Raw genomic sequence first — 22,357 nt, forward strand, 5'->3', positions numbered from 1 at the left:
TGGTTGAACCTACTCCTAAAACTTTGAGATCTCCGTGCGACACAAAAATTAGAAAAGCCAAATCTGCAATACAGTAGGAGATCCAAAGACTTGGCATTATCAGTATCTATTTTGAGTACCTTATCTTCATGCTTGCCGAACAGAGTAAGTTCATCAAGGGGCATGTCCAAAATCTTTGATTGTACCTCAGTGTAGAAGGCTGTGGACTTGGCTTCTTAACACTGTTCCTCCTGCTCGTTGACAAAAATGTGTACTGCAGACATTCATTGCTGCATCACTAATGAAATAAGCAGTGAGTTCTCCTTCCTTATGGATAGCTCTTGCTGTCTCCCTCTTAACCTCTGGGATAGGTTCCAGCAAAAGTGCAATATCATGCCACATCTGGTAATCAGAATGCCCCAAAATACCTAAAGCGTTGGCTGACTTGATGGAAGTTGCGGCTATAGATTAAATTATTTTGCCTAAATTGTCTATATGTCAGATGCATTCCACTCATCAAATTGTTTGTATTTGTCAGTGCTACAAGTATGCCCACACATTGGTCCTGTGCTCACCATGCACCTGGAACCGAGATGCCCCCTCCCAAAAAGGCCCTAGTCCGCCAAAAGCGGTCTGGGATTTCTCATGTACCGGTTCGGAGGGGACCTTGACTGGCAGTTAGGACTGGATTCAGCCTAACAGGTCAAAGGATAATTTGCATATGCTATGTTTAATCTGAGTTGCATAGTGGGCAAAAAACGAAGGACTGTGATACAGTTCTGAGTAATTTACCAGTGGCTGAGATTAATTCAAGAATTTCACCCATCACTTTTTTGTATTCCTTTGTGAGGGGAGGGTGCCTAAAGTTGGTTGGGTGCTAGATTTTATAATTGGGTCTTAGGTACAACCCAAGAAGCAAAATCCATCAGACCGCAAGCGCACGGACCCAGGTGCAAACAGTTTTTCTTTCAGTGTTGGCACTGGGACAGTGCAATCCTCACAAGCTGGGATGTGCAGAACACAGCCACATCTTGACCAGAACTGCTCCCGCAAACCAATTAGGAGCACAGTAAAGTGCAAAGAAAGGGTACCTAGGTGGGAGAAACCCAGTCCGCTGGAGGCAGTATTTGCTTGCATTGCCAAGGGCCAGGTCGGACTTACCAAAGACGCCAGTAATTCTAGAACACCTGTGCGAGCTCCCTGCTTTGCACTAAAGATACCATAGAGACTGTCCTATGGGATCAGTCTAGGCTGTCACACAGAAACCGTCAGAATCTTACTTGAGTACACAGTAATAACTCCCACTGGATACCAACTTATTAACTCCCGTTAGATGTTTTATTTGAGTCTCATTTTGTAGCCCAACACTACCTCCCCGAGTAATCCTATTCGACTACCATGACTGTCAAGTGCTAAAGGTATATGCTTGGTGCTCATTTTTTTGCTCAATAGTAAGGTTAAGACTTAACAAAACAAAGATAAAAGGCTCCAACTGTCTCAATTTGTGCACAGTAAACCCCGATTGCCATGGGACTCCTGAAAAAAGTTCCCATTCACATTATATACGAGTCTTTTTAAACAAGCATTTGCAATGCAATATGTCTCGCATTTGTGAGAGTTTGAGCTATTGGCATTGTAAATGACAATGCCTTTTATTTATGGGTTTTTAAAACCTGCAAGCGGTGCGTAAACACGCAATGTGTACTTACAGTCCTTGCTTCCCAGAAGCAAGGTTGGCAGTAACAGGGGCGCAGTTACTGCCAGCCTTGCGTCCGGTAAGCAATGACTACAAGAACAAACTGAGTGTTTATGTACCGCTTGCAGGTTTTTAAAACATAAATAAGACATTGTCATTTGCAATGCCAATAGCTCCAACTCTCGCAAATACAAGACCTATTGAATTGCAAATGCTTGTCTGTAGTATCATTCTCCGGTGTGTGTTGTAGCCTCATTCTCCAGGGCTCTAACTCATAGCTGCTAAGGTTTCAGAATGCTTATGAGTGACAGTTCTTTGGTTTCAGGACCTTATGAGTGACATTCAATGGCCAAATGCGCAACACTTGCAGTGGAACTTGTGTTTTCGGTGGGCTGCAGGATGTATTGAGTATCTTGTCGGTTGTATTCCCTTCAGCTCGCCCTCTCTCACCTTGGAATCATTTCCATCCTTCGGTATGTTTAATGCCTCCCATGGACTTTGGTAGGGTAGCTGTTCTTTAAAACTTCCCCCGTTGCCAAAACGTTTTCTCTACAATTACTTTAGCCTCATAGCTGCCAAGTTTTTTACATATGTGTGACATTTCTGTTTTTGGTGTACTTAAGTGTGACATTTCAGTTCCTCATATATTTAATTGCCAGAAAACAATGGTCCTATGCTCACATCATTGGATAAATATTAGAAATTAGCCTTTTTGGTCATGTAATTTCAAGAAACTGACTTAACATCCCATAATGTAACCTACTCTCTGTGAAAAAAAAATCAAATCTGGCGGAAGATAAATAGACGACGAGGGGTGGAGAGGCGCGCTAGCATCTCCCAAGGAGGTAGCAATATCAGCCAGACTTAGATTGATCCAGTTGAAAATTCTCCACCAGGTTTACGTTTCTGGCACTAGGCTGATGTTGATGGGCCGAAGTGAGGATGGACTCTGGAGGAGGAGGTGTGGGGAGGTGGAACTTTCGACATAAATGCAATTACAATACAATACATACTGTGGGAGTGCCCTGTGCTGCAGTCCTACTGGAAACGTGTATTGACTGTCTGCGAGAGGTATGGGGGGTGGAGTTGCGACTGGAGGTGAAGAGGTGTCTATTGAACATCTGGGAGCCCACGGACCTGCCCTCGAGGTGGAAGCTCTGGGTGATGCTAGGATTGGCAATTGCGAAGCGCAACATAGCTAGGCTGTGGGGGGCAGTAACGCCTCCAACACTTAGTTCCTGGAAAACGGATATTGACTGGTGTATGCTCCAGGAAAAGACAGTGTACGTGGCCCGGGGCTGCCCCGCAAATGGGTGACGGCGTGGTTCAACTGGAATGACTATCGGGGTACCCTGTGTGAACCCCCCGAATCACCCCCATTGACAAACAGATTGCACTGTGAACTGCTGTTATAACTATACTGCTATGAGATGTCTTGTATCTGACAGGTTCTGTATGTACTGTGTTTTCCTATGGTACTCATGCGGCAAACAAATTCCCTGATTGTGCTGACCACCACTTTATTTTTGTTGCAAATAAAAAGAGTTCTAAAAAAAAATTAAAATCTGGCGGAAGATGTATGTTAGACAAGCCAAGTGGATAGTAAACCGATGTGGCATGAGTTTGCCACTCTCTCAGACCTTATTCTCTCAGTTGCCTCGCCCACTCCTCCCCCCAACACAAAAGGAAATGCTAATTTCTCTATTTAGAATGCCACTGAAAAGTTAGCGACTTGTAAATATCAATTTGTCAGCACGGCCATTGTAATATGGTACTTTAGGCCTATTGGACAGAACCAAGAGTGCAAGTTGAAATTGGCAGATTGCATTGCATCATTCTCTGGACACTCAAATGTGCGAGATTCAATTGTCAATAAAATATTGTGCTACGACAGCCAAGCATAGTTCGAAGTATAAACCGATAAAATTGACTAGCATCTCTCCAAATCTTGCTCAATTTGTTGCCATTACGAGAAAATCCCCTAAAACAGGCACTCCTATTTTAAGAGTAAGAAGCACATATAGGCATGGACATATGATGTAAGTTACTGAGCGGTCCAGCTCTTCCGGAATACAGCTTTATAACATGGTCAGTCATGGTTTAAACTTGTTCTCTGTTGTGTATTGGCCGCTCGGTCACCCCATACGCCATACCCCCATCAAACCTGCATCACGTAGTACTTTATTGTAGATGGGTGCATAGTGCTAACCCGTCAAAGAGTAAGGCTGCAGGAAGTCCATCACAGACAGCCAAGAAGAGTCCCCAAGCCACACCGAAGCCCAGCCAGGCTAAAGCTGCAAGTCCATCACAGACAGCCCAGAGTACCGGGCCAGGGGGACCTCCGACGCATAAGGAGGATGAGTGCCTTGAAGAAGGAGCGGGGTCCCAGGGAGCGGGTGGTGCCCCACCAAAGGACAGCAAGAAACACGGGGCAGGGAAACAAGCCCCAAGAGAGGGTGCGCAAGCGGGACCCCAAGCCACACCGAAGGACAGCAAGGCATTTGAGGCAGGGAAAAAAGCCCCAGGAGGGGGTGTGCAAGCGGGACCCTCAGACACGCCGAAGGACGGCAAGACACCCGAGGCAGAGAAACAAGCCCCAGACAAGGCAGCGCAACCTGCTCAACCGCCCCCGACAGCCTCCAAGGCAGCGGCTGATGCAAACAACTCTGCATCTGGACCAGTGACACTGCGCATGCTCGTGGACATGGACGGCGTGCTGGCAGACTTCGAATCCGCCGCTCTGAAACTCTGGCGGGAAACGTACGCCGACGATCCCTTCGTGCCGCTGGAGGATCGATGGGGATACCACATCATGGCGCAGTGCTGCGCGAAGACTTGGGGTGAGTACTTAATTATTATGTGACTTGTTGTTACCTTTGTTCATTAAGCGGCAGAGTGACAAGTCCTTGTGTCTCACATCTTCTTCACAAGAGCGTGCAGAATAGTCACGTGCTGAGGTCGACTGAGATAGCAAATGAGGCTATTTTTTGAGCATTTTCTTAACCCCTTCTCTAAGAACCCCCTGGAGCGGGTGAGGGGAGCTTAGGCTGAAAGGTGACTAAGGCCGCGAGCCGCAGGTGATGGCAGTCTCTGACGTAAAAGCGCTTTGTGGAAATGAGACACCTAAGTGGGTGTTTGTGTTTGAAAGAAAGAGAAAAACAAGTGCGAGCGCCTCGCAGCAGGGGGAGGGGAGAGAGGAGGGGGCCTGCGCGATTCACTTGTGGGAGGGAGCGGCTGTCGCAGCGATAATTGCTGCCATATGCCAGCCGCTCGCTCCCGTGAGGAGATTGCCAAATGTGCATGCTTTGCAATAGAAAACAATGCAACGATTGCACGATTTTGGGGAGAAAATCACATCGATGACATGAGGTCCTCTCCTAAGCAGCGCATGCCCGCTGCGTAGGCGAGACCTAGAAATGGGTATACTAAAGAAATACCATAGAATGCAGGAGTAGGACTGTGTTGCTGAGGACAAGAGCTTCCGTTTGTTTTACAGCACTTGCTTTTGGATTCTGGAACCAAGGAGCCCCGTAATCTGCAATAAATTTGTCTCCGTTTATCTCCTTCCAAAGGGCCATATCATAAAGGCCTTCAATTAATCTGTCTCCCTGCAGCAACATACCAATCAGCAATAAGTATATACGAAAACCTATGTCAAGCCAAATAGATTATGTTTTAGAAAGATTTATACCACTTTATAGAGAAGTCTTATACATTCCAAACATTACTTATTTAGAGGGCTAGACTATGGGGTGGGAGGGAGGGAAGTTCACTTGAAATGTATTACTTCAGAAGTGATCTTGCACAATGTGAAACTAGTGATGCCAAGACTCTGGCACTCATTGTTCCCCTCAGTGACTGTATCATCCTTATAGGTCCCTTAGTATATTTAGTAAATCAATCATTTATTCACAAGACAAACATATCTTAGATGATAAATATACAGTAAAAGACTAGGAAGTGCCCCATATTGAAAACAGCTTGTTTAGAGTCAGCATATTGGCCCAGCTGTTAACCAGTGACATATCTGGAGTTTTTCTCAAGATTAATGACATCTGCAGCGTGCTCTAAGAACGTAATCGCACACAACCACAATAAACTTTGCAAATCAGCCTACAAAACATTCTGAAGTAAAAATGGTCCATACCTCAACAAACCTCTTGAAGAATAAGTATTTTAGGGTTCCAATATGGCGCAGGTTTACCACATTCGGACAGAGGGCTGAAAAAGATGAATCGAAAGATGTTAGCCTGGTCTACGCAGTAGAAAGTGCAAAATATGTACAAAGCCTCTTTGATAAACTGCAATTGTTGCTAACCACCAACCAAAGCCATGCAGAATGAGCTTAGCTGAGTGACCGCCCATCATAAACCAAAGGGAAGACGCAATATGTACTGGCTTCTGTGAAGCTGTTTTTTACTACAGAAATATACTGGAGTTCACAATACCTGGATATATTTACAAGATCAGCAGGTCTAGCCTTCAACTTAAAAAACATTGAACAATCTAAATATTTTGTGACCATCTAGAAGAAAAGCAATACAAAGGGCAGAATATGTTGGACTGCTTTGATATTCTATGCCCACCTAGCGGGAAACAAACTGGGATGTAATTGAACATTGAAGATACGTAGTCATGAGGATTGATGGTAGATTTCCTGGCACTCTCAGCACTAAAACCTCAAAGGGTACAGCACTTTACTGTGCGAGTCTCAAATACGAAAACTACATTTTTGGAAATATTTCAGAAAAAGATAGTTACCTCAGTACAATGGAATTCATTCAAATTACATGGGCAAAATTTGAAGTTTACACTTGCCTGGAACATTATTATATTGACTTGCTAAAATGTTCATCGCCTGCTAAAGGTATTACATTTAAAAATGTTATCAATATCTTTATGATTCACTATACTAATCCCACACCTTATAGAGATGTATCACAAGTCGCTATCAGTAGGCCGGCTCCCCCATCCCTTCCAGAAGTAATTATTATAACCATAGTCAAACCAGGTAAGGCCCCTGAACTCTGACTCATTTCGTCCTCTTTCACTAATCAACTTAGATAACAAAATATGCACAAAGTTACAGGCGAATCGCATACTGCCCTTTATGCCTATAATTGTGCGACCTGATGAATCTGGATTTATACCGGGGAGGGCTACGTCTCATAATCTCCATACGGTATTCTCTGTCATGCATCACATCCATTCCTCCTTACTAGCGGTAGCGGCAGTTTAAGACGCAACAAAAGCATCCAATTTGCTCAAATGGTCCTTCCTCTTCCGCCTGCTCGGACGCTTGGGATTTAGCTCAAGCTTTATTAAAAAAATCTGTTTATTATACACCCATCCCTTGGCGAGCATTAACCTAAACGGCCAAATCTCAGACTGCAATCACGCGGGGTACTAGACAGGGCTACCCCCACTACCGCTCCTATTTGCTGTGGCAATGGAGCCGCTAGGCTGCGCCAAAAGAACGCAGAAAGGGCCATTGGTTTCACTGCCCGGGGACTAGTGGTGTCTATGTACGCCAATGACATTATCCTACACATTTGTGAACCTTACAAGAACCTAGAACAGATGCCAAAGGAAATGCTCTGCTTTGGAGGCCAGTAGGGTATCCAAGTCAACTGGAGCAAGTCTATACTCTTTGCACTTACAGACGCCATACCAAACGGAATACCCACTAAAATTGGCAACCAAGCCGACTAAATATTTGGGCATATGGCTATGCAGGGACCCAGAACAACAATGGAGATTGCATTATGGATTTGCAGTTGACTGGCTTGAGACTTGTATCCAGCTATGGAACAAACTGCCGTGGCTGGGCGCATAGCGATTGTTAAAATGGTGGTCGTTCCAAAATGTTGATGCCTCTTTGTAAATATCCTACTTCTCTTTACAGGACAGTTCTTTAAAAGACTGTGCTCTGCCATTATCACACTAACGTAGGCAGGTCGACAGCCAAAAGTAGCCTGTGAAACCCTAATGCTACCCGAGGCGCATGGAGACCTGGGTGGCCCGGATCTACAACTATACACCCTCTGCACCCAAGCAAGTTTCCTACAGTTCTGGCTGCATCCTACAGCGTTTCAATCGCACCTGGCAGTAGAGAGCGACCAAACATCCCCACAGCCACTAAACATGGCACTATTTGAACCGTACGAAGCACCCAAAGACTAATTCAACATGGTGGAGTGTGTACATTGGTGTGGGAGGGTATCTGCAAACAGGCACTGCCAACCTTTATGCGCTGAGGTTCCGTGAATTCTGAACCTGGGTCATAAAGGTCGTGGTTCTGTTACGAATTTGGTAACAGCGAACCGTAAACAGTGAGTTCAGCAAGTATGAGTGTTTTCGTCATGTTACACCAATGGATTCCCTGTGTATTTGAAGATTTCGTTCTGTACCCTCGGGTTCCATTTTGTGCATGGCAGCCATTTTGTGGTTGCCCTCACATAGGCTGATGACTGTGGCCAAACGAGTCTTTAGGACACATACACCTTAGCTTGAGTTTGTGCTGACTTCTGTTTGACCTGAGTGAACTGACCCTGTTGCCTGAAGCTGACCTTGCCAAACCAGTTCTTGCCCTTTAGCTGATCAAGATTAAGGATCAGAGCACAGGACATCGTAAAGTTTTACCACACACAAACATGCCTTATCCTACTTCTATCTGTTTCTGTTTCCTTCTTTATGGTCTATTTATGATGTGGGTTGTGGGCCTTTTTATTATGGGTTTGTCCGGCTTGTCTAAAGAAGAATGTTTATTATGGGTTTGTTTGATGATTAATTATGGGCTGGACAAACTGAAAAATGGGTTTGTCATCATGCAATGCTTTTTGTCGTGGAAACATGTGAGTGGTCAAACTGTAAATAAGGAATGTTTGCCTGAAGCACAATTTTCTGTATAAAAAGGGATGGCTTGCTTTGTAAAGTTGAGCAGTCTCCTGAGAACATACACCGTGTTGTACTTCTAGGACCTCTGTTACTGGCTGCAGCTAATAAATTTGATCTTTGATGCCACCAAGAAGTATCCTGTGTCTCTGTATTCTAAGACAGGTGAACCCGAAGACTTTGGGCGTCCCCCTGGCGCCGCTGGGTTTAAATCCCGGTTCTTCAGCGCCATCCGCCACATTGGCAGCAAACCCCTCCTTCCCCCCACTACAAGACAGTGGTGCAGCACGGCGTGCTGGGACACTGGGCATCCAAACGTTCGCTGACTTACACCGGGATGGCAAATTCTTTCCCTCATTCACCAACAATGCTGAACTCTAGGTTACATCACTAGACACACTATTATATTATCAAAATCCAGGCGACTTGCAGGAACACAAACGCGTTCCCTGACCCTCCCCCAGTCAGCACGGCATTAGAATATGTCCATACAACCAAATCGCTGGGTAAACTTATCACCCAACTCTACTCCCTGATGCGGACTGCCTCCCCGCTGGGCACCTTGAAGGCTCACCAGGCCTGAGAACGGGACACAGGCCTGGAAATATCATCTGAGCAATTGAATTATAGCTGCGACCAAACAGAATGTCTATCCTCTAACTATAGACTGCAACTGATACACTTTAAATACCTACATAGAATCTATTGTACCCTGGAGCACCTGCATAAGATAGGCTTGCATGAGGATGGGAGATGCCTGCGATGTTCCTGCCGGAGGCCACACTTGGGCACCTGACCTGGACTTGTCTGAAGGTGGCGGGCTACTGGCGCTCGGTATGCATAATGATTAGCGCCATTGCAGACGACCCTCTAATGCCAACCCCCCATACTGTGCCTACTGGGATACGTCAAAGAGGTCTCAGATACATACCGACGATTAGTAGTGATGCTTTTGTTATTGGCAAAGCGCAGGGTGGCGATACACTGGGGTCGCAGACCGGCGCCATCAGTAAAGGCGTGGCTCGCTGATGTCTCACACTGCCAATCACCGTTCACTACCTATTGGGACCTTATGTCACCAGTAACCCGACCCCACAAAATCTGGGACCAATTTACGACATATCTTTGCCAGTGCGAGGGCGCAGAGCTAAACATGCTGAATCCCACAAACTTGCAGTCCGAATAACCCTAGGATGTCACACGCTGGCGGGCCCATGACGCCCGGCACCCCCCCTCGAAGCATAGTACCTGTCACACAACTAAACAGATTGACCCTTCAATAATACATTCTACTCAAACTTAACTATGTTGTGTGTAACGCAGTATGCTATCACAATTGTTGCATGTGACAAAGCTGGTGTCGATAATATGATGTCTGCAATATCCGAAATTGAAATGCTCCCTGTCAATGTATGCCTTTTATAAACTGCATATAAAGTTTAATAAAGTTAAATAAAATGTTTATACTTGATGTTTGGCAGGTAGTAAGATCCAATAATATTAAGTTGATCTTCCCTAGAAGTCAACAATGAAGGAGGACACGCACATAAGACAACCATGTTGAATATATTACATGGGTATCTGCTCCCAAGAAATTGATTATAGATTCTAATAGTGTGCAGGACAACTTGCCAAGCATGTAAATGAAGTGCGGGTAATGTAGCGATTCCAAAACACCAAATACAATGATATAGGGGATCCTTAAGCAAATAAAGTACATTGAACTTAGATACTTATCAAAGAATAGATAATCTGACAGATGCAGAACTAAACAATGACATATTCAGGAGACCACAGAGGCCTTAGAAAATGCACTCCTTTTTAGGACTGCAAAATATTCAGTGATATTTCAGTTTTTCTACAATTTATGTTTCTGCACTCTTTTCACAAAATTAAAGAAATTGGCACTCTACAGAGTTTGGTTAAACGTTTTAGCATTTAGAACCAGAATAACACAGACTACTATCCCCAACTCTATTCAGTCTCTATATGGAGCTCCTGATCTTGCTCCCTTAACACTTCAACCTTGCAAATCACCTATATGCTGACGACACTACACTTAATGAATAAAACATCCTCTCTCAATGACATCCTTCATCTAAATCAAACACTAAAAAGCTTAAACATTGTCGCTCTGTTTCAACTACTTATAGCTCAATATACAGAAGACAGAATTCCTAATATTCTCCACACAAGGCAGTTCCTGACCTATCCGAGACAGGATCACTCATCTAGATGCGCTCAAATACACCTCGAAAACCATTAACTGCTCTAAATCACTGGGAATTGTGCCGGGCAAGACATTGGGAATAGCAAGGGACAAGAATTCAATATGAGAGGCCATATCAACACCAGTGTCAAAACAGGCAAGCACAGCCTAAGACTCTTCAAAAATGTCAAACTGATCATTGTTAAATGTGACCTCAACCTTGCAGTCCAGGCACTTGTCAAAGCTAAACTGGACAATGGAAATACAACTATCAATGCACACCAAAAACCCACCTGGATCCCATGAAGGCCATGCTCCATTCAGCAGCCAGACTTGTTGCTGGAGCCCAATGTTTCAATCAAATTACTCCCAAAGTCACAATGTTCGAGGGGCATTCTATCGAAGCGCAATGTGTCTTTAAGTTTGTCTGTGTTACCAATAAAGTGTTTCACCATGGAACTCCAAAATACCTAGTTCAGAAATTGGCAGGATCAGAAGGACAGCACATCTCAGATTCACTACAATAGGATCCACCCAGATTCAAGAAGGAAAGATCACTCACTATCCTTCACAGGAAGTGCCCCCAGAATCTGGATAGTCCTCAGTCAGAGAAACACCAAAAAACATTTCTCGGCTCCCTTTGCAAGAAAAGTAAAATCACTTCCTTGAAAAACATTTGCAAAGCCCATCCTGAAGATGAATCTCGAGTACTCGGCTAATCCATCATTGGCAAGAATTATTACAACCATTTGTACTGGTGCAATATGTACGTAAGGTAAGTGGTATGCAACTTGATGTAAACTAAGGATCTATGTATAGTAATAACTAAGCACCTTCAGAAAGATCATTGACATGTTCATTTAGCTAGTTAGATGTAATTACGGCGTAGTTTGGAATTTAAAAAAAAGTCAACAACTCGCCTGAAACATGGTAATCGAGTAACTCAAACTGTGCAGATCGGGACAAATAGGGAACTATTAGCAATAACGAAGATCTGACTCACCTTAAGGGGAAGGGAACAAAGTGAATGCATATGCACATGTGCCAGTACTTTTTGGGCTTTATAAGCAGACAATATCAGTCTATTTGTTTTATACTTGGCTCTTCCTTAAACCTTATTGCTTTATACATTAACTTTTTTCAGAAACTGACAGCAGATTATGACTTCGGCTATTTTATTTGAGCTGGTTCATAACTAACTAACCATTTTGACCTTCTGTAATGATCAAAATTTTGAATAAACCTATAAAGTATATCTTGGAATTATGCATGATGTGGTTTTAATGTATTTGTCTCGGCCTCGGTCTTATGAAGACCTCTTGACAATCCTAATTATTTTAATAAGAGTGTTGACGCCACCATGTATGATTACATTCCCATTAAGTAAACTTTAAAAAAAATGTTTTTAATGCAGCCCTTAAATGAAACGGGGTTGCTTATAAAAATAAATATTTTTTTTTTCTGTTTGTTTTAGAGTTTGCTGTTGTCCTATGGGCCACTGCTAGCCCCCAAACAATTTTTTTAACATTCACTAAGAATAAGGGGGCCTCATTGAACCCCTTCCCTTTCGCGAATAGGTTACCACCCACACTTGGGATTCTGTAACTTTTCAATGGTTTAAGGTTGTTATTTCGGTCCTAAATCGTTGATACATATGGATACAAATATCTATTTGGAAAGGGCACATACAACATGCCTCTTTCAAATAGCAATTCCTTGACCATTTCTAAACCCATTTCTGGAGTCGGTAAAATGCTACAGACTCCTAAAATGAGCTTGGTGCCTTGGGGAAAGCAGTTTGTCGCAAACTCTGAATTTAAACATTTGCGACAAACAGCTTTGCACATCTGTCCCAAAGGCTTGAAATCTAAGGAGTCCATTATAATTCACCATGGCAAGATTTACATCATGTATCGTGAGGAATAATGTGGCTATAGGACTTTCACTGAAGAGATATTCACCACAATTCAATATACGTTGTGCTTGAGAAACGAAACCTAATAGTGTCATCATTTTTGTGCACACAGCATAACCATGCCTTGAGACGTAATTTCACAGCCCGTAGTATAATTTGTTGTAGATATTATTATAGTTGTTTCACCTACAGTCTTATCATTACGTTTTTTCTTGCATTTCAAATTTTGATTTATGCTTTGGCTTCATTTCTATTTAAAGTTGTACTCAAGTGCGTGTATGATTCCCGCGTGTTTCATTGAAAGTGTGAATTGTTTTATGTTTTAGTGTGAAGTAGCAGGAAGGAAGCCATTGTGCTTATCAGCAGCAGCGTGCCAACGATTGCCCATATGAATAAACCATATCTTTTGATAGCGATAAATTGTTTGTAATGAAAGTATGAGATCTACCCTCGCTGCACCTGGCAACCCCTGATTAAATTCAAATTCTGATTCTGTGGTTGGTTGGTACGGGTATGAGGTAACTCTTTTCAAAAGGCTCCAAGTAACTCTTATACTTCATACTCCTTTACATCCACTCGGGCCTCACATTCTCATTCAATACTGGACCCTTCCCAAAATGGTTTTAGGCCTTGTCATAGCACTGAGTCAGCTTTACTGGCGGTCACTGAACAACAACTAGCCTCTCTGGAGGAGGGCAAAACCTCAGCACTGGTCCTGCTCGATCTAAGTGCAGCATTCAATACGGTTTCCCATAATATCTTGTTGCATCGACTGCTGGAGATCGGCATCATCTGCAAAGCCCTCTCCTGGTTTTCTTCTTTTTTGTCCGGCAGGAACTTTCAAGTCATTGCTCCCCCTTTCCATTTCCTCACACATCCATTATGCTGTGGCGTCCCCCACGACATCCCAAGATACCTTTATTTTATATCTTGCCAAAGGTACACAAAGACGCCAACAAACCCCCCGGGAGACCAATTGTAGCAGGCTGTGATTCATTACTCGAGCCCGTTGCTAAATATGTCGACGTGTTCCTGAAGGAATTCATGAGCCTAGTGAAATCGTACCTGCAGGACACGACGGACTTTCTTAATAAACTTGATACCATAGAATTCTGTAAGGGCAGGGACATCTTGGTCACCTTGGATGTCAATGCCCTCTATACCCAGATACCACAGGATGAAGCCATAGCAGTCCTTACATATTTTCTGGAGTTAAGAACACGACCAGTACAGGTACCAACCAAATTTTTGATTGATCTGGCATCCTTTGCCCTAAAAAAAAAAAAAAAAAAAAGAACTATTTTTGTTTTGGAAATGACTTTTATTTCCAGATAAAAGGAGTAGCGATGGGGTGTCCCTTCGCCCCAGAATTGGCTGTTCTTTTTATGGCTCTCTATGAGGACACTTTCGTTTACAACAATAACCCCTTTAAAGATCTCATTGGAGCGTGGCTACGCTTCATTGACGATGTTTTTATGGTGTGGAAGGGCACTGAAGACGAACTGGAATGTTTTTATAACTGGTTAAACGCACGGACAGTGGATATCAAATTCAGCATATCATCGTCAAGAGAAAAAATATCCTTCTTGGATGTGGAAGTCTTTCCTAATGAAGGAAAATTATCAACATCGCTCTTTGTTAAGCCAACAGACAGGAATAAAGCCCTTTTGTTTTCAAGCAACCACCCGAGGAGTCTGCGTGAGAACTTACCGCTGGGGCAATTCCTTCGTATTCGAAGGAATTGTGCCATGAATAACGATTATAAGTATCATGCTAGCAACCTAGTGAAAAAGCTATGCGATCGTGGATACCCTAAGAAATTGGTTTCTAACTGTATGAAAAGGGCACGTTGGACTCCAAGGGAAACCCTCCTGGAACGACGCAATAAACCACAGCTAAAACGTCAGGTGTGCGTCACAACGTTCTGTCCGAATGCCAATCAGTTAAAGAAAGTGATAAATCAAAATTGGCACCTCGTGAAGAATCTTGAAGAATGCTTAAAGGAACCACCCCTTTTTGCGTTCAAAGAAGATAAGAGCATCGCCAATTTTGTAGTAAGAGCAGCCTCTCCTAGACAAGCACCTCCCACCATCAGACAAATGATGGGGCTAAATCCGATCACAGGGCACCACAAATGTGGCACCTGTGTCTGCTGTGAGTCTACAATAGAAGGATCTCTGTTCCAGCACAGAGGTATTTCATGGAAACACGACACCCTCAGCAATTGTAAATCAAAATATGTGGTGTACGGAATCGTGTGCCCGTGTGGACTCCTGTATATCGGGAAAACGAACCAGGAGGCCCGACAAAGGATTTCTCAGCATAAATCCAGACTAAGAAATCGGGTTGAAACAGCTCCACTGGTAAACCATTGGAACAGACTGTCCCATCAAATTAAGGACCTTCAATGGACCATAATTTCCAAGGTGGAGCGCGACCCCAGAGGAGGAGACTGGGATGCCAGACTCTCCAAAAGGGAGGCACTCCTCATTGTAAAGTTTAATACGGCCGTCACTGGCCTTAATGAACTATCAGAGATCTATAAACTCTGAACTATCTGGGCTACATCCTGTCCTGCACATGGCCAGGTTAACCCCACGATGTCTGCCTCTAATTCTTGTTGAAATTAGATCCTCATACTAGTAACTGGTGTCTCACCAGTACACTGTTCTCAGAATGCAGGACGCATGCGCCGGTGACTTGTTTTCCAGCACTGATGCCACCAGTCTTGAACCACCCCAGCGCACATGCGCCAGAGATTAGCGTCTCTCGCGGACTTCGCCACATTAGCAGACTACCATTACCGGACCCGCTATCCACAGCGCATGCGCGAAGGATCAGCGCTCAGGAGACGCCGAACGAGACGAGGATATTCCTACCATTAGGTGCGTTGTCATTTTGCCACAACCGCGGTGATTATTCATTCTCGATTTAGTTTGGTTGAGGGATTTTGGTGAGTAATGCTTTTTGGCTCTATTTCAGGAGCCAATGATATAAATACAGCATTCGTCAAAATACGTTTGGGACGTCTGCCCTCTGAGTCCAAAGGCCGACTTTGCACAGGTGATTTTTTTCTCAGTGATTTCTCCTGTTGTCCTGAATGCCTGACCAGCTGACTCTGTTCTTTTGCGTGTGGGTGCCAGTACACCTGGGTGGTCTTAAGACTCTTACACACTGCCACTTGTTTGTTCCCCCCAGGCCACCCCCCCTGACCTCGTCCGTGTCCACTTGTTGAACAAGACAGTGGAGAACAACTCCGTCCCTGACCCCGGTTGTCCGCTTAGATTGAGCGAGGTAAGAACCTGTCCTCCTTAGAACGTTCTAATATGTTCCTGCCTAGTGTTAACACTGGAGGCTAATTTCTGCCCTTCACTTCATAGTGTGACAACGCTATTTTCAAAAGTGAGCGCTACCGGCCGCATCCCTGCATTCTACACCCGTTAAGTGGCCTTGCAGACCAGTAGGGTAAGCTGTGTGAGAGAATTGGTTTTTACGCTTAAAAGCTTCTTAAAAGGTCTCGTGCAAAATTCTGACATGGAGATATATTTTTCTTTCCAGATATTTCCTTTGGCCCTGATGAGAGTCCCCTCATTGTATAGGACTCGAAACGCGTAGGCCCCCTCGCAAAGTGCTGCTCTCTCTAAATTTAAAAAATTCAAACAAGTGCCAACTTGAATGCTCTAATCTGTGTATATACAGTGTGTGACATCATCTAAGTTGATTATGATTAATTTCCTAGTGTATATATATGTATAGATAGATGGTATATTACAGATGTGTATTGTCTGAGCAGCCTTTGTCTCTTTCTCTCTATTATCACGTTCTTTTTTCCTTGTGATAATTCCTTAATTCTGTGTACATATGGATGTCTGATTTTGTATGATTGTGATATGGATGACTAGTTGAATGAGTGTTGTATGAAATAATGGTGTAGTTTTGTATATAAAATGTAATAATTTGTTTGAAATAATTTCCCTTAAATTGACTGAATAAATCGCTATTTGTTAGCAATATCTTAGGTTGGAATGAGTTTTTCTAACTTATGAGCAAAATTTAATGTTGAATTCACATATCAGTTCTGGCATATCTTTTGGTCTATTGTGTTTAAGTGCTCAGCCTAACTGATTAGGAGCCAACTCTTCGCTGTTTATATAGTCCCCCACGGTTCAGCACGGAGTCCTACCTTGTTTAATGTTTATATCCGTCATAAAAAGTAAAAGGAGGCCCCCTTATCTGTCAAATTTGGGACAGGGGAGTTATATTGCAAAACAAAGATGTCCCACGCGTTTGCCACTAAGTTGGTAAGGAGTGGACTAGTGGTGCCAGGTTTTTTGTTGTTTAGCAATACCAATCACACAGATATAGGTGGAACAGGAAATCAAATTACTAGACATAGGCCAACCATTATGGACATTTATCAAACGGCAAATTATACCAATATAGCACACATAATACTTAAATTCAGGTCAAAACTAGAAAAAGAAAGCCGGAAAATTGTTTTTGGAAAAATTTATATCATTTGTGTATTTATTCAAGTATTCACAGTTATCACAGTTGTAACAAATAGTTTAAAAAATATACGTGAAGTATATTATACATTTCATTAAAAGCATGTAAAAAATCACAAAGATAAACAAAACAATATGGGTTTAAAAATTGGAAAGAACAGGGGTCGACGCGGCGTTTCGGTTAAGGAGAAACAATAAACAACCTTCTTTAAGACCAAGTTCTAAAAGGAAACAAACAATTACTTTTTTGCGTTTACAGTTTTTCACAGACAAAGCATATTACCAAAAAACATTTCCTGTTGGCTAAACTTTTGTGGCGTTTTATAATCATTAGGTGGTTGGCACTAGTCAAAAACTGATGATTCGTCAATTTATTGGTATTGTTAAAACACGTAACCTACTGTTAAGGGCACCGTTTAGTGAATCCCAGAATTTATTTATGGGGAGACATTTATGGCAGTGACATCATCTCATTCATAATGTCTAACAGACAACAAAGTTACCTGTATTTCATAATGGCTTCCAGATATATCCTGGAGTGCCGGGGGCCGGTTGTAAAATCCGGACAGTGAATTTGTTATGTATTCGCAATGCTTTTGATGTAGCATGCGCAGTATTGATCATTGAAAGTGATAATAAAGTATGGATCAATCTTCTATATGCTCTATCGGTATTCAGTGTTACTAATATTAATAACGAGCAACTACCTTGTATTTGTATTGGGAAGATTCACACTCTGGTAGTAGGAGCCACCGACATTGGTTTTCAAATATGCTGTAGATAAATACACATCTATTACCATATTGTAGTTAAAGGAGTGATTATCAATTGTCATGTGGAATTCTGTTGTTTGTACTTACCCAGATTTTAATGACTGGCAACTTAATACTATCACGAGCTTTTCAATTGGCTTGTGTTTCGATTTTGGCGTTCATAACATGGCGGGGGTTCTCCTGCCGCTGATAAGAAGGATGGAACTTTTGTTAAAATTGCTATTCGTTTAATCATTATCATTTATAGTTATAACATAGGGTATCTGATCTCTGCCTCTATGTTAGTTTAGTGTACATACGCATGTTACATTATTGATGGCGCGTTTATTAATGGCAAACCTATTGTTAGTTCCATTTTTATGTTTAGGAATGGCGGTGCAGTTACACCCATTAATCTGACCATTCCACCCATTGATCAATCATTGATAAGGAGATCCTCTTCGTTTTTTAGAAAATAGTATGACTGCCCTAGGTCTATTAGTGATGTTGTTCCTAGTATTTACTCTCTTACATTAGGAGTAGCATACTATACAGTAACTTATCACTGATATGTTTTAATGGCATAAAGTTGTAATGTGCCATAGCGCGTCTCATTACTTCTTGTGTCCATGATGAGTCTCATAGCTTTTCAGTTTATCAAAACATGAGGGTAGAGATACAAATGTAAGTCTTACAGCGTACCTTGTTAAGTTACGGGATTTTTATAATAAAGTTAACTCACTAAGGATTTGCCCAATACATTTAGGGACCCACAAGCCAGTATGATAGTTTGAGGGTGACAAGAACTGATGATTAGTTAAGCGCAGAACAGCCAGAGCGCTAAACGGACTCTGTTCAGCGCGGGACGAGTAAACTAATAAAAGGGCCGGTCGCGCTCGGCTTACCTGGGATTTTGAATTCGGCCTCCCTGCTCCTACTCCGTCAGCGTTTCCTGGGTTCTGTTGAGATCGAAAGTATTGAATGGACGCTGGTTTCAGTATATTTATAGTACAGCGCTCCTGATTGGGCGGTCAATCTCCCGCTCATTGGTTGGTTAAAGAGATGTCACGTGACATCTCGTTTGTTTACAAACACACATCAATCGCGCGTTAGACAGCTTAGTTACCGCTGTATTACCTGCTTAGTCTGAGCGGTATTTTGTCACCTTTAGGAGATGATATGCGATAACTGAGGGCAATGTGCAAGATTCGAACGATGTATGTTCATTAGCTCAATTATAATGTATCTATAGGTAGCAGGATTCTATGACGTCTCATAAGTCAGAGTAGAACCAGCCAGTTGATGAGACTGCAGGTACCCCTCTCAGGTCTGCCCTACATATTAGGGTTGTATCTGTCATGAAGTCATATGGGGCATTAGGGGGCATTGGCACTGGATGATACGCTAGCACTAAGACTGTACTTATACAGTAAGGTGCTAGGGAGTCATTGGATTCAGTTTGATGATACGCTAGCGCTAAGTTTTTGTGAGTAGCTGGGTACTGTAAAATCAATAATTCTGGATGTTACATACACAGGGTGACACATATGCGTTGCCCCTTAATAAAATATTTTTTGACGCGTATAGAGTGCTAAAGATCTTAATATATCACTGTGTATTGCATATATGTATATATATGTGATTGTATGATATTGGACCCTTGTTGTAGATATCTGTACCTTCTCATGCCTGATCTTAATTATTCATAGCTCTCCATTGAGTTAAATTATCTTTTCCCAGTCTTCTCTGCTATTGAGGCCGGCACGAACACTGTTACACTTGGACATATAAAATTGCTCGCGTCTTTTTCTTTTTTGGGTCAAGTTTCCGCCTCTTGTGCTAAGACTAACATGCTCAAGGCAGCACCAGCGAAGGTCACTAATCTCATGCTTAGCTGTCTTCCAGTGTTCAGTTAAAGGGGCTCCTACCTTACTTGTACGAAGAGCTGATCTATGTTCATTCAGCCTTGTCCGGACTTCTCTGGAAGTTTCACCTATGTAAATAAGTTTACAGGGGCAACTGATGAGGTAGATTACACTACTTGTTCGACAGTTCGTGAAGCTCGTAGGTTTTAATACTACATCTTTGATGGTGATGGTATTCCCGCGGATAATGTTTTTACAATTACTGCAACCTGAGGACGGGAAAGTGCCTGTTGGCATGGGTGCATTATCAATACAGGGCTGGTTTACTCTCTTAGTTTCCCTATATGTATGTACCAAGCTATTTCTGATCGTTCTGTTCCTCCTGTAGGAGAACATAGGTTTGGGCAATCTGTTTTGGTGTTTATCGTTAACCAGATGCCAATTTCTGTTAATGATGTTTTTGAGTTTGTTGCTAATTGGGTTGTAGTTTGTAACAAAGATTATAGGCTGTGTGGTAGGCTCTTTCTTTTCTTTGGGTTTAACAATACCAATAAATTGACGAATCATCAGTTTTTGACTAGTGCCAACCACCTAATGATTATAAAACGCCACAAAAGTTTAGCCAACAGGAAATGTTTTTTGGTAATATGCTTTGTCTGTGAAAAACTGTAAACGCAAAAAAGTAATTGTTTGTTTCCTTTTAGAACTTGGTCCTGAAGAAGGTTGTTAATTGTTTCTCCTTAACCGAAACGCCGCGTCGACCCCTGTTCTTTCCAATTTTTAAACCCATATTGCTTTGTTTATCTTTGTGATTTTTTTACATGCTTTTAATGAAATGTATAATATACTTCGCGTATATTTTTTAAACTATTTGTTACAACTGTGATAACTGTGAATACTTGAATAAATACACAAATGATATATATTTTTCCAAAAACAATTTTCCGGCTTTCTTTTTCTAGTTTTGACCTGAATTTAAGTATTATGTGTGCTATATTGGTATAATTTGCCGTTTGATAAATGTCCATAATGGTTGGCCTATGTCTAGTAATTTGATTTCCTGTTCCACCTATATCTGTGTGATTGGTATTGCTAAACAACAAAAAACCTGGCACCACTAGTCCACTCCTTACCAACTTAGTGGCAAACGCGTGGGACATCTTTGTTTTGCAATAATGTTTATATCCGGCCATTGGCCTTGCTAGCTAAAGCTCACAATATCTCCTTGGTGTTGTATGCTGATGATATGCAGCTGGTGCTCTCCTTCTCCAATGACCCTAAACAGGAGTCCGCAAATTTTCAGGAGGACCTGACCACCATATCTGCTTGGATGGTGGCCAACTGTCTTCAATTGAACTCCATTAAATCTGAAATCCTCCTCTTAGGGAGAGAACCCCATCTTTGGGGTAGCAACTGGTGGCCTCCCAAGCTTAGCACAACACCCCGCCTAAAAATGTTGTCAAGAACCTGGGTGTCTGGGTGGATAGCGCCCTCTCCTTTGACGCTCACGCAAAATCAGTAGCAGGTACCTGCTACAGCTTCCTTCGGGGCCTTTAGCCCATTTTAGGACTTTTTGACTCTCACACTCACCAGATGATTGTCCAAGCCACTGTCTTAGCTAGATTGGAGTACTGTATTGCGCTGATCCTTGGCTCTAATAAGTCAGTGATTAAAAGGCTCCAGCCCGCCCAGAATGCCCTAGCCCGCACTTTGTTTGCCCTCCAAAAACACTGCTCGGTTTCCGGTCTCCTTAACTGACTACATTGGTTGCCCATAGAGCAGAGAATTCACTTCCAAGGCCTTTGTTTCTCCCACAAGATTCTCTCTGGTCTCTGCCCAGTGATCCGGAGCGATTTGTGCCTCCCTTACGCTCCCATGCGTGCCCTGTGCTTGGCTGATCTTCACCTGGCTAGGGTTCCAGGTTTCGCAGAGTCATGCCGGAGGGCGTTTATTCCAGGCAATCGCCCTAGCCCTTTGAACTTCCTAGTGTTGAGGCAAGATGGCGGGCGTGTCCACGGCTGTGTGAGTGGCTTCTGAGACGTGTTTCCGATGTTGAACCTACTGTGAACCTCCCCATGAACTCTCCTCGCCCACAGGGGTTACCTTTTACCCCGTGAGATGTTTGTCCTGAGCGGGTAATGCTGGGGAGGTATCTTTGATTTTTGGCAAGTGCGAAAACCGGCACAAGTGTGAGAAGTAGTCTGTGGCGTTTAGCTCGCCTGCAGCAGTATTCGGTGGCGGCTCAGTGGCGGCCCCTGTGGCGGAGAGGCTCTGAAGCCTACAGGGCGGCAGGCAAAGTGAGCAATGGCACCGAAAGGGAGCAGCAAGGGCGTTAAGACCCGGGGAGCTGCCGCTAAGACGGTGGAGGCAGCATCTGTCATCCCGGCAATACCGAGGCCCTCCTCTTGCATGGAAAATGAAAGACAACAGGCTGGTAGCCGGTCGAAGGACACTTGTGGCAGATGGCAGATCGATGGAGCGGGGGGCTGCTTCCTCCTCGCCGCAGAACAGTGAGGTGCAGAAAGAAGGTATGGCACCG

The 22,357-nt window shown here is 43.1% G+C and overlaps 1 protein-coding gene across 2 annotated transcripts in view; it reads right to left on the reverse strand.

Moving 5' to 3' along the window:
• Positions 1-22,357, reverse strand: part of EXD3 (exonuclease 3'-5' domain containing 3) — a 2,419,489-nt gene that overhangs the window by 1,344,998 nt on the left and 1,052,134 nt on the right. For both annotated transcript variants that reach the window (XM_086921181.1, XM_086921182.1), the window contains one exon: positions 5,823-5,896. In XM_086921181.1, the coding sequence (XP_086777307.1) occupies positions 5,823-5,896 (74 nt within the window). The remainder of the gene's footprint in view (positions 1-5,822; positions 5,897-22,357) is intronic.

Source organism: Lissotriton vulgaris, chromosome 5 (assembly GCF_964263255.1).
Source record: "Lissotriton vulgaris chromosome 5, aLisVul1.2, whole genome shotgun sequence".
Taxonomy (NCBI): Eukaryota; Metazoa; Chordata; class Amphibia; order Caudata; family Salamandridae; genus Lissotriton; species Lissotriton vulgaris.